General features: G+C 41.7%; 1 protein-coding gene across 1 annotated transcript; it reads left to right on the forward strand.

Annotated features, from left to right (window-relative positions):
• The first annotated feature begins 3,496 nt into the window (after nucleotides 1-3,496).
• Nucleotides 3,497-11,736, forward strand: LOC149280239 (RNA-binding protein Nova-2-like). The gene is made up of 4 exons (XM_089500681.1): nucleotides 3,497-3,650; nucleotides 7,443-7,586; nucleotides 9,974-10,140; nucleotides 10,894-11,736. Exons 1-4 carry the CDS (start codon nucleotides 3,497-3,499, stop codon nucleotides 11,734-11,736), a joined length of 1,308 nt encoding a protein of 435 aa, XP_089356807.1.
• The last annotated feature ends 3,544 nt before the right edge of the window (nucleotides 11,737-15,280 follow it).

The following is a 15,280-nucleotide window of genomic DNA, read 5'->3' on the forward strand; positions in this document are numbered from 1 at the left end:
TGCTGAACTGTCTTTCTATGTATCTTAATTGATAATTACATTTATGCAGAACACCGTGGCACACTCGTACCAAGCTCATACAAAGCAACAAGATCAGTGGAGGAAAGAGGGATTTGGATCCCAAAGAGCGACCATTCCTAAAGAAGGAGTCTTGGGAGGTATGGTGCTGAGCCACTTGTGTTTAAAGATGTCATTTTTACAGCCAGACTGAGCAAACTTGTTCTGCGTGTAAAGCTGACTGAGGGCTCCCTTGTCCCTGTGTACTTAACATATATACCGATAGCGGAGGACCGATGCACCTGCTAACCCCAGATGTGATTTGCTGGCCCAGGACAAAAGGTGAATGGACGAGGGGGATGAGACAGATGGGACAGGGTACAAAAGAGACTGGAATTTAATATTCAGAATGCGTCTTTCTTCCTCGGCTGGGGGTCTCCCTCCCCCTACTGCACTCTCTCTGCCCTCCCTTACACTAGCAGCTTCTCTTTGTCTGTCCCCAATCCCCCTCCCCCTTAAGTGCTGCTTGTCCTGCTTCACTTTCACTATTGCCAGACCCCCCCTTTGCACCACAGTAGCTGCATGCGCATTCTTCATAGTGTATTATGTAATATTCCGATATATACACCTATACACTACCGCCAGATATGCTGGGGCTGCTTAAGTAAATCAATACATAAATATATTGCAAATAGCAGCCAATCAGATACCAAGAGCATCCCTGCTACCTACATCCTGACCCATTATTTGCCGATCACCTATTAACTATATAGGTGGTTGTATGTATAGGTAGGTATATGTAGGCAGCTGCCTTCAGCCGATTTACAGCAAGGGAATGCTGCGAATGGCCAGGTCTCCCAACTGAGAGAGCCGCTGAATATCGCATGCATGATATGAGATTCCACTGCAGTATCTCCCCCATCTAAACAAATGTGAGAATCCCCTCTATGACTTTCCCCATTCCCCAGGAGAAGCTTCAGCTGACCATATAAGTGTGCATGCGCGCTATACTCAGATTTCCAAGACCTCACATGAGCGTGTGCAGAAAAAGCTGCCATTCATTTTAAAGATTGGGTGCTTTAAGTAGCCAAATGACCCTTAAGGAGCATCTTTAAGCCTAGTCTGGCAGAGCACAGATGAAGCATAAGGGTTCCCGGTTGATTTTGCCTTCATCATTAGCCTATTTTGGAAGAACGTATTAGTTCACCCCACCTGTAGATTAGGCATTGAGACATTGACCCCTGTGATAGTTACTGAACCACAGGCCCTATTAATCCCTGGGGACGAGGTGAGATAAATGTTTGAAATCTGAACCACTGGAATGGTAGGAATCGACCTGTTCCCTGAAGACGGTGCCACTGGAGTCCTCAAGGGTAGATGGCAGCCAAAAGGCCAGCCCCACCTCCTGCCTCACAAAAACCTAGTCTTCAGGAACCTGGCTCCACCGTGGCATTTTCATGGACACAAAAAAATCGTCTACTGAATAAAATATATTTTCAATAAAACAATTGAATGAATCATTGGCACATGTGCAAGAGGGTAACAGGTGGAAGGGGAAAAAAGAAGCTGCCATTACATGCCCCGACCCAACCCCGGGCTGGTGGTATAAAATATTCATCCTCTACCTGCTAACCAAACACCCAGGCCTGGTCCAAATAAATAAAAAAATGTAGCTTAAAGAGCACTGAGCTCCATCATTAGTGTGGTCACAGTGTACCCTTACCAAGCCAGGCATGGACCACCATCAGGTTGGGTTTTATTTGGCGGCTCAAAAGCATCTCCATCTTCAAGCTTCCTTGAAGTTAACACCAGAAATACAACGAAGAAGCAGTAATTGTGGCTCATAGCAGAAGCATTAAAAGGTTCCAGGGGTGCAAGGTAGTGGTATTGGAGTAGGAATGGCCCATGGGGATGTTGAGGTGAAGGGATTGGGTAGAAAGGGTTATGCCAAAAGGCCAAGGGTTTACGGGACCCGGAGACTGTGGACCAGGGATTAATAGTCCTCCAGTGATGGTTGGCAACTATCTAGAGACATAACATTGAACGTTGAAGTACTGATGAGGATCCATTATGTTAGACTCATGGAAGTTCAGCCGTGCCGAGTGCACTTGTAGTAAATATGCAAGTGGTTAATTGTTCATCCCCAGTAATTATCCATGCTGAATTAAGTTGGTGGTTTAGCAATTAAACCGGAAACCATACATCCTAATAATGTACTTTTGTTTAAAGGTGCTCTGGTTAGCAATGACTTAGATGCATTGTATTATCAACACCTTTTATGCGACTTTGTTACTTATTGATAGCTATTAATGTTACTAAGTAACACCTACTATTAGAAGAAAAATAACGTGTTTTGGTTACAGCGTTTAATTTATAAACACATTTCCTGCTGTTTCTATACACATTATTGTGGCTTTTATGGCTGTAGAATCCTGTGATGCCCTCATACCCCGGAAGCATTCTCAACTCCTAAAAAAAGGGGCATCAGGGGCAGAAAAAGGGAAAGATTCACTTTGGTCTTGCAGAGGGACTGTCCCTTCTGAATAGAGACACATGGGAGGTATGCCCATCTCTGGCATTGTGGATGACAGCAGATGGGATGCCAGAAGTTGCTTCTCATTGTCAGTGAGTAAAACACATGCCCAGCCAATTAGGAATGGGCATGGAGAGTGGGAACTGCAGCTCCTATGATCCTCAGCCTTGATCATTTGTAGTTAGCATTCTCCAGCAGCACTATTTTCTTTATAAATGAAGAATAATTGTATAAATAATAATAATAAATAATAATAAATCATATCTGCATATTAACCCCATCATGTGCCTGCCTATCAGTGCAGCACACAAGACACTTGTTATTTTGCTTCCATCCTTAGAATAAAGCATGGATTGTTTCAGCCAATTGCAGGCAACGGGTGTGTGCAAAGGGGGGCAGCTGCTGACCAATCAGAGATCAAGGTGGGCTGGTTTAAAGGGACTATGACGTCACTCCCTTTGAATGCCCCCTCCTTTGTGAAGAGATGCTGATTCCCAGCCAGTGTGCTAGTCCTAGTAGATTATGTCATTTACAAAATTAGGGGGTGTCTCCAATCACCCCCAAACTTAATGAACAAGCACTAGATCCTTGTCCCTAACCTCCCAATCATGGACATTCTTCCCTGCTAACCCCCTCCCCCACCCTCTGCTATCCTCTTTCCTATAGCCAAAATCCTTACACATCCTATTTCCTTCCTCCTTTTGTATTTTTACCATCCCTGATTTTTTTTTCTTCTTCCCAACAGTGGGGGAGGGAGATATTAAATGAATAAACATCAATAAGAAAACCTTGGAGAGTGTATAGGGCAAACAAAGAAGAAGGGGGGTTCTGGCCATAAAAGAACTACAATCTATAGGGTCTGCTTTAATTAATGGGATTCTGAGACCTCCACCCCCCACTCCCCCTCCTCTGTTTCTTCTTCTCTTTCTCTCCTGTCTCAGTGTGACAGTCTCAGCCTTTCAGGACATGATGGCTGGTGGATCTCTCCACCAGAATGCTTCTTATCCACCTTCACAACATCAACAAACCCCACAGATGGAGGCAGAAACCACCGACTCCAGGAAAAGACCCTTAGAGACCCCAACAGAGGCTACCAGTACCAAGAGGTCCAACACAGCAGGTCAGTCCATGGATGGGAGGCTGAGGGATCGGCGTGATGTAGATTTTTGTAGGATTTTATGACATTTTTTTTTAGTAAAAATGGTCCAAGCCTGTGTATTTTGGAAAAAAATAATGATATTTAATTCTTATTGTTAAGAACTATTGTGATTTTTAAATATAGCATCTGTAGGGTTTTTAGGGGACCACAGAATGCTTCAGTTCAGTAGGTTTATAAAATCATTATTCACCCTCCCTAAAAATCTTAGAAAACGTGGATTAGCTAAAGGTTTTTATGCAAAATATATATATATAATGAGTTTCAGAACTTGCACATAGGGTTTTCAGAATATAAGAGAGGCGAATGTCTATTTCCTACACAAGCCCACAAAGATTCACGCAGGTTATTATTATTTCCATCATTTTTAAATGTATAGCTCCATCAGCTTCCACAGAGACGGATTTACATAAAAATGACATATTTAAACCAGCAGAGGCTGACCGTGCAGAAGGCCTCGCTCGAAAAAAGATCTAAAAATGAGATGTGAGCCTAAGGTATTGATCTTCATTTTAAGAAATCAGTGTTCTGGAACTCTCTTGATGTCATAGTATTCATGGAGACGTCTAAGGTTTCACGAGAGCGTACAGATGCACGTCTCAGATAATGACTGCCCCTCTGGTTTTATGGCATCCTGAAAGAGTACAATAGGGTTCCGAGACACAAAGTATTTTCCCGGTGGCATCACTGGTGGAAGAAGACAGCAGAACCCCCTATTGTCTACAAGATAGCCACGTACAACCTTCTTAATGTAAATGTACCATGTGTGAGATGGACAATGGCCGAATTCATGCAACATCTGCAGATTCCAGTAACACTCATTATTTTAACCTGTCATTAACCAACCCAGACATGATTCGATGCCCAACAAGGAATGAGATTTAAAATATTTTGTATCATAATTTGATAATGGAGCTTAATTAGCCGTTTTTTGGGGGGCTACGAAGCTCATGGAAATGGTTGTAACAAAGCATTCTCCCCGAAATCAACCTAGCATGTAGTATTCATGGAATCTGACGGCGGAAAAGACCCATTCGGCCCGTCTAGTCTACCCGTTTTCCCTGATGTAAAGACTCAAACCTTAATCTGTCCCCGGTCTTAACATGAAAAATAAATATATGGTTCCCATTTCTCGAATGGAACAGATTGTGGCGTAGTCATCCTGTGTGAATATCCGTAACGGAGATTGGCGTTAAAAGCTCGCGCGGTTTCCATTAACTGATGGAGCTGTACACAACAGTTTTATGAAATTAGTAAAAAAAATAAATGATCTTTGTGTGAATAAATTGCGGTTGGTTACACTCTCGTGAAACGGCCATTGTCTGATTTGCTAAAAGAGAAAGTGAAATCTGAAAGAAATGGAGGATTTCAGTGAATATTGACGCCAGATGCTGTTACATTTTGATACACGCAGAGGGATTTAGAATGGATACAGATGGATGTTCTGTGGCCTAGAACCAGAGAGATGGTGAACCAGTGATTGTTTTTTAAGCCTCTGATTTGTCTTTATATCACTCTTTTTATTTTTTTATCATTAATATCATTTTTAAGGTTTATGCTTATTTTGAGTTTTCCAATGTAAAACACTAAATATATATGTTATTTCTTATTTTTATTTTTGTTTAATTTATTTTTTTAAGCCAATTCAAATCTGTTTGGTGCTATAAACTGGTTTCTATGGTTACTGCCATTTGCCCGCAATGGATTTTTGCGGCCTTGTAATTTACAACATGTCATGTATTTTTAATATATTCCTATCCACATCTATTCATCACTGTCAACAATTGCTTGGAATTGATAAATTCTCCCAATTCCCATTAACTCAAATTTTTTTGATATCTGTATTATCTGGACCTTCTTGAGTAACGTGCACAAGGTCATTTCTTTGTGCGGTAATTGCTGCTTTAATTACATTTCGGAATGGAAATAAAATAAGCAATATATAAATTATTTTTATACCCCAGATTTGAGATTTTAAAAGCAAGGCCTTTATGTTTTTAACAATATAATCATGGAATAAAGAATTACCCCAAATCTATGCAACACGTCCTAGAGACAGTTACCCTAGAACAAAACGGCCCCTGAATGTACACAAAAGGGGCAATAGTATTGAAAAGGTATTAGGCCCCTGAGGAAGCCATTCATTTGCTCAGGTCTATTTTATTCCTGGTAGAGAGAAATAAATTAGCCCTCATTAATACCTGACGGTACATTATATTTTCCAACCTTCTCAAAATGAATAGCCATGTACAGTAGGCCTGGAGCAATATCATTCATGGTCAGAGTATAGGGACCCAGGGGTTATATGTCATAGAATGTAATGAATTTTTGAAACATGAGGGTCTGGGGGGGGGGGGACATTTGGGTTTTGGTCTGGCCCATGCCAAAGCTTCCGTGTGCTCTCAATGCCTGGGTGAAGGTACAAAAGCACAATGGCAGATATATTGGAAAAGGGAGAAGAAAACAAGATGCTGGGGAGAGAAGCTATAAAGTGATGGGATAGAGATCAGGGACATTGTTGTGATGGGAAGAGAAGGCTACAGAAGGTAGACTTTGGCAAGATAAAGTAGGGTTGTTGGGAGTGAGGGTGTAGGAAGAGCAGCAGAAAGTCAAAATTAAGGAAGAACATAAGTGAAGGAACCATTAACAACCATACATTTCCTTTTCCATATCCAGATAGGGGAAAAGGAATGGCTTCAAAACAGGATGCTCATGGGAAGTCAGTGCAAGTTTGCAGTCCACAGTTTATCAGTTTGGCCTTTTAAACAAGTTGCCGTACCACGTCATTTTTTTAGCACAGGCATTGTAGCATGAAGGGCTTCACTCAAACCAGTATATAACTTAGTATCATATTTAAATAAGATGGCACTTAAATATATGTAGATATATGTAAACTGTTACCCAGTCTAAGCCATTTGTGGGTAGATGGCCATACAGGCCCCTGCCACTTATATAATGCTCAAGCTAGAAGCTGGCAAGTATGCATTGGAACCTCCATATATGAGACAGAGGGGGGCAGAAATGAGCCAGGGAGATGGGCTATTCTTGCATGTGGCTAACTCTAGGTGGGAGGGTAAATTAATCAGCTGTGATCGCCGGACCCCCTACAGATATGTAGGATTCCCAGGAATGTCTGAAAGGTGTGCCCGATAAATCACTGACGGTAGGGTCTTCTGAAATGTTCTAATGAAAGGTTGTTGTTTGAGTGTCCCAGGTAACATAGCACTCCTTCTCTGAGTTCCCTGGTGGATGTCATGCTAACCCCAGACTGGATCATGTACCATCAGCGCATCGAAGGGGAGTTTTGTAGGATAGACCCTTGCGATGGATGGACTATTGCAACAGCTGTTCAGTTCCGGTTGTTCAAAAGCTTTTATTTTGTGATCCAATCAAGCACATTGTTCTGATTCAGAATTCTGCACTTGCCCATTACTGTTGTTTGTTACATAGTTACAGTGGTGAGACATTGCCTTCATCGCATAAAGCAGATAATCTAGATTAGACTGCTGTTTATACTACACTTCAAAAAGTGTAAAAGTAGCAGTCATTCGGCTGTTGACCATTCCCAGCCTAATTTTGGTGCAAACGCGTACGCAGGGTTGGGATGAATCCTCTCCATGTATATGCATATAGGTGACACGTACATTAAAGTGCATAAAACGGCTGGAGTGTCCCTTTAATATCCGTTTTATCTTGTTAAGCAATCACTGTTCTTTGAATACCACCAGTAACCATGTTTTTTTTTTTCTCCTGCAGAAGAAGGTGAGCTTTTCCTCAAGGTTCTGATCCCCAGCTATGCCGCCGGTTCCATAATCGGGAAGGGTGGTCAGACCATTGTCCAACTGCAGAGAGAGACGGGGGCCACCATCAAGCTGTCCAAGTCAAAGGACTTTTACCCAGGTAATTGAGAATTAAAGCAAAGCCTCAAAGTATCAGGAAATTGGCTTCTCTGACTTCATCTTCTCTTAGCTGCGTTAAGAATTCTCCACTTCGTCTATAGACCCTCATGAGTTCTGATCTATCTACAGCCTTTCATTATTCACTACAGTGAATATAGGCCTCTCGTTTTTGAGTCTGCACTTCACTTGTGTTTGGCATCAGTCTGATATGATGGAGATTTCACTCTGTAAAGGCAAATGAGAGGGAAAAAAAAGATGGTGGAGATGCGTGTTGAACATCTGGCACTCATTTTATAAACCTTATGTGATCTATATATATGGGAGGTCTAGGCGAGGACCCTTTAACCATTGTGCACCAACCCTTTGTTGGTGAAGATTGATTTTCATGATCAGAGGAGATTAGCCGCCTGTTTTGGGCCTGTGGACCAGCAAGATATGGATAATGGATTTTTGGGGGGTTCATATTTAAGACTTTGGGTCTAACATGCTTTGCATCAGTTAACTGTAGCCATTTGTTTAAGTAACGTTCTATCCGGATATTACTTATGCAGATGCATAAAATCCCCCACGATTTTGCTCTGGTCTGTTTACATACACAGGATTCTGTGCTTGTACCCATGTAAGTTAGTATGGATGGTGACGCCATCTTGGATGCATTAGGCTATTTATTTAATATATTATGTATCAAATTATGGAGTATGCTGCAGGGATTAGTGTCTTTGCTGTAGGGCGTACGATAGGCCATTGTGCTCCCAACAACAGAGGCTTGGCGATTTCCTGCAGGCCTGAAGTTGGGACTATTATAGGTTAGCATTGAAAGATTTCACAGTCGAGCTGGTTTGATAAGACATTGTAAGGCCCGAGTTGCCATGGAAACACCTCCCTTCATCCCAGGCTTTACAGGCCACAGCCTTAGCCATTGTAATAATAGACTACTATACTGAGATAGCCAACCACAGTTTAGGCTTCTGTGAGCCATTGCAGACCTCAGCCTGGACTATAATGGGTTGTCATGGAAACAGCTTAATGCCAGGGAGGATTGGCAATGCCTTGTAGGCCTCCACGTTGCTGTGGAGATCACGCTGCCACAAAGGCTCTTTTAGGCCACAGTCTGGGCCATTGTGGGCTCAGGTTGTCATGGTAGAATCAAGTTAGATTTGACAGGCCTGTGTAGGCCTTGGGAATGTTTAACCTGCAGCAGTCAAGCTTTACTGTAATATAACAAATATATACGCGTGGCATTCAATACACAGCACTTTTGACACAACAATCACAATTTTTTAACCTTCCAATAATTTTCAGTTGCAAAAATAATTGTCTTGAGAATATTTTATATATATATATATATATATATATATAATGAATATATTGATTAATAATATATATAATATATATGAATTATTGAAGCATGTTTTATGATATCAATCAGAGGCTGATTACGGAATTAAAGCAATAAGAATATTATAAATGACTGTATTCACAGATGAAAATGTCCTTCTATGGTCGCCATAATGGCATCACATGTTTCTGGCCAGCAAATATAAAGTGCTGCCCCTGAAGTATGTGGAATGCGTAAACTCACAGGAATTAGTATGGAAAACCCTCATTATTAAACACCACAAAAGACTTGTCTTGTCTGGTGGATGTAGACGAGTGCTTAATAATGCCTGCTATGATATATTATATCATATAAACGTTAATATATAATATTTAATATGCTGCTAAAATGACGGTCCCATATTGCATATCTTTACTGAAGGGAGGGAAAAGTGGTGGGGGGTAACTTTGAGACATAGAGTAAGTTTTATCTCCCCTTAGATATTAATAAAAATATTATACTACACTACTAATCATTACTATATTGTTGGCCAATGTTAGCTTTCAGGACAAGGGAGAGCCCAAAAAAGACTGTTCTCACCAAATCTGGACTGTTGACAGCTATACATAACGCAGAACAGCATGTTTGATGCACTTGACTATATTAAAGTAATATAATATGTGTATATATTTATATAGGCTATATTTATTTTACATACACTTTTAATGCCCCCTTTAGGTTATCAGTTGGTAAATAATGTAATCATATCACGTGGCTGCGTCAAGCTACTGCCCTGCGTGATGCATTCAGTATGTGCTTCCAGTTAAAGCAGCCATATGGTTGCCCTGCATGAAGAGGGCCATTGCATTCTGTTCTAGAAAAGAGTCAGTATATAGCGTCGCCGAACATAGTCCAAATTGTTATGCGATGCATTTCTTGTTCTGGCCTGTGTACCCAATGTACAGAGCTGCGGAGTATGATGGTGCTATATACATCAATAAATTATAGTAATGTGCAAACAGTAGTGAACCCTGTATAGTTACATGCTCTATATGTCATTCACTCCGCAGGCACAACAGAGAGGGTATGTCTGGTGCAGGGACCAGCTGAGGCTCTGCTATCTGTGCACAGCTTTATTGCAGACAAAATACGGGAGGTGCCACAAGGAGCAGCCAAAACAGACATTGGGGTTCTTATGCCCCCCCAGACCACCGTCAATGTGGAGCGTGCCAAACAGGTATTTAAGTGTTTTGCTTGTGTGAAAATTTTCCAGGAGAAGTGGTTGACTGGTCAGAAAAAAAAGTTAGCAAAACCAGGCAGTGGGTGGGTCAACATACCACTCCTCCCACTTGGAGCTTTAAAGACAGCCCCTGAGGTGCACTATTCATATACCAGTCCTGGTATATGAATATGGTATATATACCAGTATCCTCAATCCTCAAATCCAGAGGGTTCAAAGGTAGGGTTGTGTTCATCCAGTCCCTACCCTTCTTACATAATTTGACACATCACTTCACAATTGTTAATTGTTTTTTACACAAAGATAACAGCAACCAATTAGTAGAAAAGTTATTAAAATGATCTAATGTAGCATTCATTAAAATAAAAGAAATATCTAGGAAAACCTATTGAAATAAATCAAATCCATGTCATACCTGTGTGTGCTTGAATTACCCCTGGCTACTAGGAAGCTTGCCGGCTGCAACTCCCAGGATCGTCATCCAATTAGTCCTAGAGAGTCTTATACTTAAACCTTGCATAGCACTTTTATCTTTTTAGGAGCAAGTGTCATGCCATAAAAACACTTAAAATGATTATAAAGAGAAAACTACACAGAAGTAATATAATGTTATTAATTAATATGATATAATATGTTATTATATTTTTACAATGTAAGGCTGTTGTAAACTGACTGTAATATAAGGACTGTAATGATGGAGCCAATAATACTTACAAGATACTTTGTTCCTTTCTCTTGTTTCATCCCAAGGCCAAGCTGATCGTTCCAAACACAACAGCTGGGCTGATCATTGGCAAGGGTGGTGCCACTGTTCGAAGCATCATGGAAGAATCAGGGGCCTGGGTACAGCTTTCACAGAAGCCAGCAGGGCCCAATCTCCATGAACGTGTTGTGACAGTGAGTGGGGAAGCCAGTCAGGTCCAAAGCGCCGTGCGCAGCATTATCAACAAGGCCAAAGAGGATCCCCCGCAAGGAAATGCCCACCTCAACATCAGCTACACTAACTCGCAAGGTCCCGTGGCCAATTCCAACCCCACAGGCTCACCTTACGCTGGTGGAACAGCAGAGCCAACTCTTTCACCTTTCCCAGTCGCATCTCCGGCTCCACCAGCCATCACTGGAGGAGATCTCTTGGCAATTTCCACTGCCCTCAACACACTGGCAAGCTATGGTTACAGCACAGGCTTGGGCTTCAACCCACTGGTAGGGAGTGTACACCCTGCTGCCGTGAGCCTGCTTACATCCTACGGTAGTGAGGCAGCACCATCTCTGGGGCTGGGAGGTGGAGGTATTCTGATGGATAAACTGGCAGCAGAGAGTGTAGCAGGCAAGGAGACATTAGAGATGGCAGTCCCAGAGACTTTGGTAGGTGCTATCCTGGGCAAGGGTGGGAAAACTTTGGTTGAGTATCAAGAGCTGACGGGAGCTCGCATTCAGATATCAAAGAAGGGGGAGTTTGTGCCAGGTACAAGAAGCCGGAAGGTGACTATCACAGGACCACCAGGAGCCACACAGGCGGCACAGTATTTGATTGGTCAGCGGGTGGCTTATGAGCAGGGGGTAAGGTCCAGCAACCCTCAAAAAGTGGGCTAATTTGAAATGAGGGATGGGGGAGAAAGGTTGGTGAATGTGGGAGAGAGGAGGGTATAAAGAGGGGGGTGAGTTTGGCACCTCTGATGTTGGAAAACAGATGGAGGAGCCAGGGTTGTAAGAAGGGACAGTTTTTGGTGTATTTTACTAGGAACTGACTTGTTGCAATTAGAGGCTATAAATGAAATACCAAGTACCAACTATAGGACAGGAGGGGGTAAGGGTCACAAAGCTTGGCACCACTGGCAGTCAGACTGGTGGAGCTAAGCCTAGCTGTGGATGGAAGACAGAACCTAACTCCTGTACTACTTATTAGCTGAGATTATAATGTGTTTTTTCCACCCTTTAATAATGTGAAGAAAAAAAAACAGATTTTTTTTAAAACCGACATATCAGAAATAGCAATAAGAGCAAAGTTTGCACTGGAATTAGTTGTCCGTACCCTAGCTGGAGGACTCAGACAGAGAGGGGCATGCTTAGTGTGACACACGCTGGCAGAGAGCAGAATCAAAATCTCACCTGCTCTGTGATGTCATTTTCCAGGAAAACCAGACAGTGCAATAGAGGGACATTAGGGACTGGGGGACCCATACCCAGTTACACACCTCATAACTACTATTAGGTTAAAAGAGAGCAACTAAATCAACCGACTGAGGCAGAGGAAAGCTCAAAAGTAGTCCTCCCGCTCCAGAAAAGCATCTCAGATAAGGTCTGGTACTCTGGCTTGCTCTAATTGCATCACCAATGACATCATCACATCTTCATACCCTCTCATAAATTCATTTCCCTTGAGCCCACAAATATGTGCCAAACTTTACATTTTTTACCTCTAAAACGAGTGCCAAAACCATTCTCCACTCCCACATTTGAAGTTTACCATAGAGTCCTGCATGTCACCTCCTCAAGCTAGATTGTCTACATCTAGAGCTACTGTGAACCATTTTACTGCTTTGTAGCTGCTTATATATTTTGGGTCCAGGTTTGCAAATTAAGATCACAGAGAAAGTTGCCAGGGTCACACATTTCTATTCTGAGTTGAAACTAGCCAAATGTCTTGCAAATTAGTACTTAGGTGTAAAAACTACTGAGTTGGGTCATAAATCCGAGCTTATACATTTTAGGTCATATATAGCATAGCATATATGGGAATATAGGGGAAGTGTTAGGATCTTTTTTGATTTGAGTAGTATTCTGTGCACATAAAAAGAGGGGAGCAGGAATAGCAAGGTTCTTGAAGATGAAAAACGGATCCAGAAGAAGGCATTGCTATTCCTGCCTAGAACCTCAAACCCACGCATACACCTTTGTATAACGCCAGAGCGCCCTGTCTATGCTGACTGTGCCAAACACTGCCTGGGTAACAGAGGTGATTGTGTGTAGACTCCGAAAATGTCACTGTATAGATAAACACAACAGTATTTATATTATAAATACGTATGTACGTGTCTGTCTTTTATGGGAAATAAGGGAATGGGAATTGCATCTAATGGTTTACAAACAAAACAGTTTCAAAAAAAACAACATTGAAGACCTCCAGTTTGTCCACTGAAGCTCATCTACTCTTGGTGAGCCATGATTTCAAATGGGTCCCTTGGGTTTGAGCCAGGATTTCAAATGGGTCTCTTGGGTTTGAGCCAGGATTTCAAATGGGTCCCTTGGGTTTGGGCCATGATTTCAAATGGGTCTCTTGGGTTTGGGTCAGGAATTCAAATGGGTCCCTTGGGTTTCAGCCCAGTACAGGTTATGGCGGACATAAGTCAACTGCAGGTGGCCCCACCATAATATCAGCTGCTTAGATCTGCCTCTGACACCTCCAATTAGCGAATGGAGGGGAAAAACCAACGGCGACATATGCATCTAAACATATCCAAGGCTAGCCAACTCGAGAGTCAGATAGCCGCAGTGTCCAATAATTTACAGCCAAAAAAGTATTGAGATCTTTATGGAGCCATTTCTGCTTCCTAAACTATTCTAAACTGAGATTCTGCTGTATGTCTCGCTCGTTTGACTTAAGTGCCCCAACTCCGTACATACTGTGTTGTATCATCTAATTTTTGAATGATTAAATCATTTGCTCGTGATAGAAGGTCTATTTTAGAGGCCCTCTGGGGTCAATACATATTTTCACCAAGTGACAATAAATTTGTTTCAAGGCAGAACACAATCTCAGGTCTAAATAACTATTAATAACAGGGTTAGATTTAAAGAAAGAAATCATTAATTAAGCAAGTTGCTTACTTCTTGAGACCCGCAACCAACATACCTTATTGAGACGTATAAGGGTTCATTTATAAAGATGTCACAATCAACAAAAAGACATGGAAAAAAAAATGTCCTTGTGTCAACAAAAAAATAGTTCTGAAATGTAACCGTCAGACCAAAAATGAAATCTGTGGACGAAAATCACCATTTCCGTAGTGAACGTATCACACTCGTTTATACTTGTGATTATGGCGAACGTTCTGCTTATTTCAGCACGATCTTGTGACATCTTTATAAACCACCCCTAATAATACTATATAAAATATTGTAACATTATCAAAAGGGGGCTGAGTGGAATTGAAAACAGGCTGCATGTCTGCGTCCAGACATTCTTAACTCACCCATTAATTAGATAAGTCATGTGTTAACCATTTCACGTCATGATCTATTTAACACCTTCATATCCTTGCATGTGCACTCCTCAACGATAATATACACCGTGAGCAGGCATGGAGAGTGACAGCTTGCTACACATTGTGATCCAAAATGACCAGGGCTTTATTAATACCGTCTCGCAGAAAATGTATCGCATCCTCGTGATTATTCTTTGTAAAAGGGATCCAAGGAATCATGGATGCCGTTGCCATTATCTTGCCGGAGCTTACCTGTTACACATAAAAGAGACCATGCATTGCAGCCAGTACTGAGTAAAGGGATTCGTGGGCTCGGAGATGAAAATTGAGCGACAGCAAGCGTTTACCTCATCTTCTTGTGTGTCTGTGACATCACACACTGCAAAAAAAAAGAAGGCGGACAGGCCCACAATACGTTCAGCAGCGGGGCCAGGCTGGAAATAATTGCCATTGCTAGTCACACGGCATATATGTGGCAAGTTTTAGTTTCCGCTTCTTTCATCCTCCCCAATATTGTCATATTCCCCCCCAAAAAGTAATCTCCCAGATAAATAGAGAGAGCAGAGTTTAAAATTTAGATTAAACCTGTGGCCAAATAAATAACATTTTAATTGAAAACCTTAAAAAAAAAAATGCACACCTATACTGAAAATTATTTACTCCACAGTCCCACTAACACAAGCATACTTACTGCGGTCAGCCACACTGACTTCCATTTAAACACTCATACCACTCTCAGCCAAGCTAACACACACAGCACTTTCAACCATGCACTCACACATACACATCACACCACTCAGCCAAACACTCAGCCACACACATACACAAACCAGAGGTGTATTCTACAATCTGTCTATATATATATATATATATATATATACATATACACACACACAGTGCCGTTCAGTTGTTACTCTCTGCACTGAATTTCA

Source organism: Sceloporus occidentalis, unplaced genomic scaffold, assembly GCF_023333645.1.
Source record: "Sceloporus occidentalis isolate IW3139 unplaced genomic scaffold, rSceOcc1.0.p SCAF_157, whole genome shotgun sequence".
Classification (NCBI taxonomy): domain Eukaryota; kingdom Metazoa; phylum Chordata; class Lepidosauria; order Squamata; family Phrynosomatidae; genus Sceloporus; species Sceloporus occidentalis.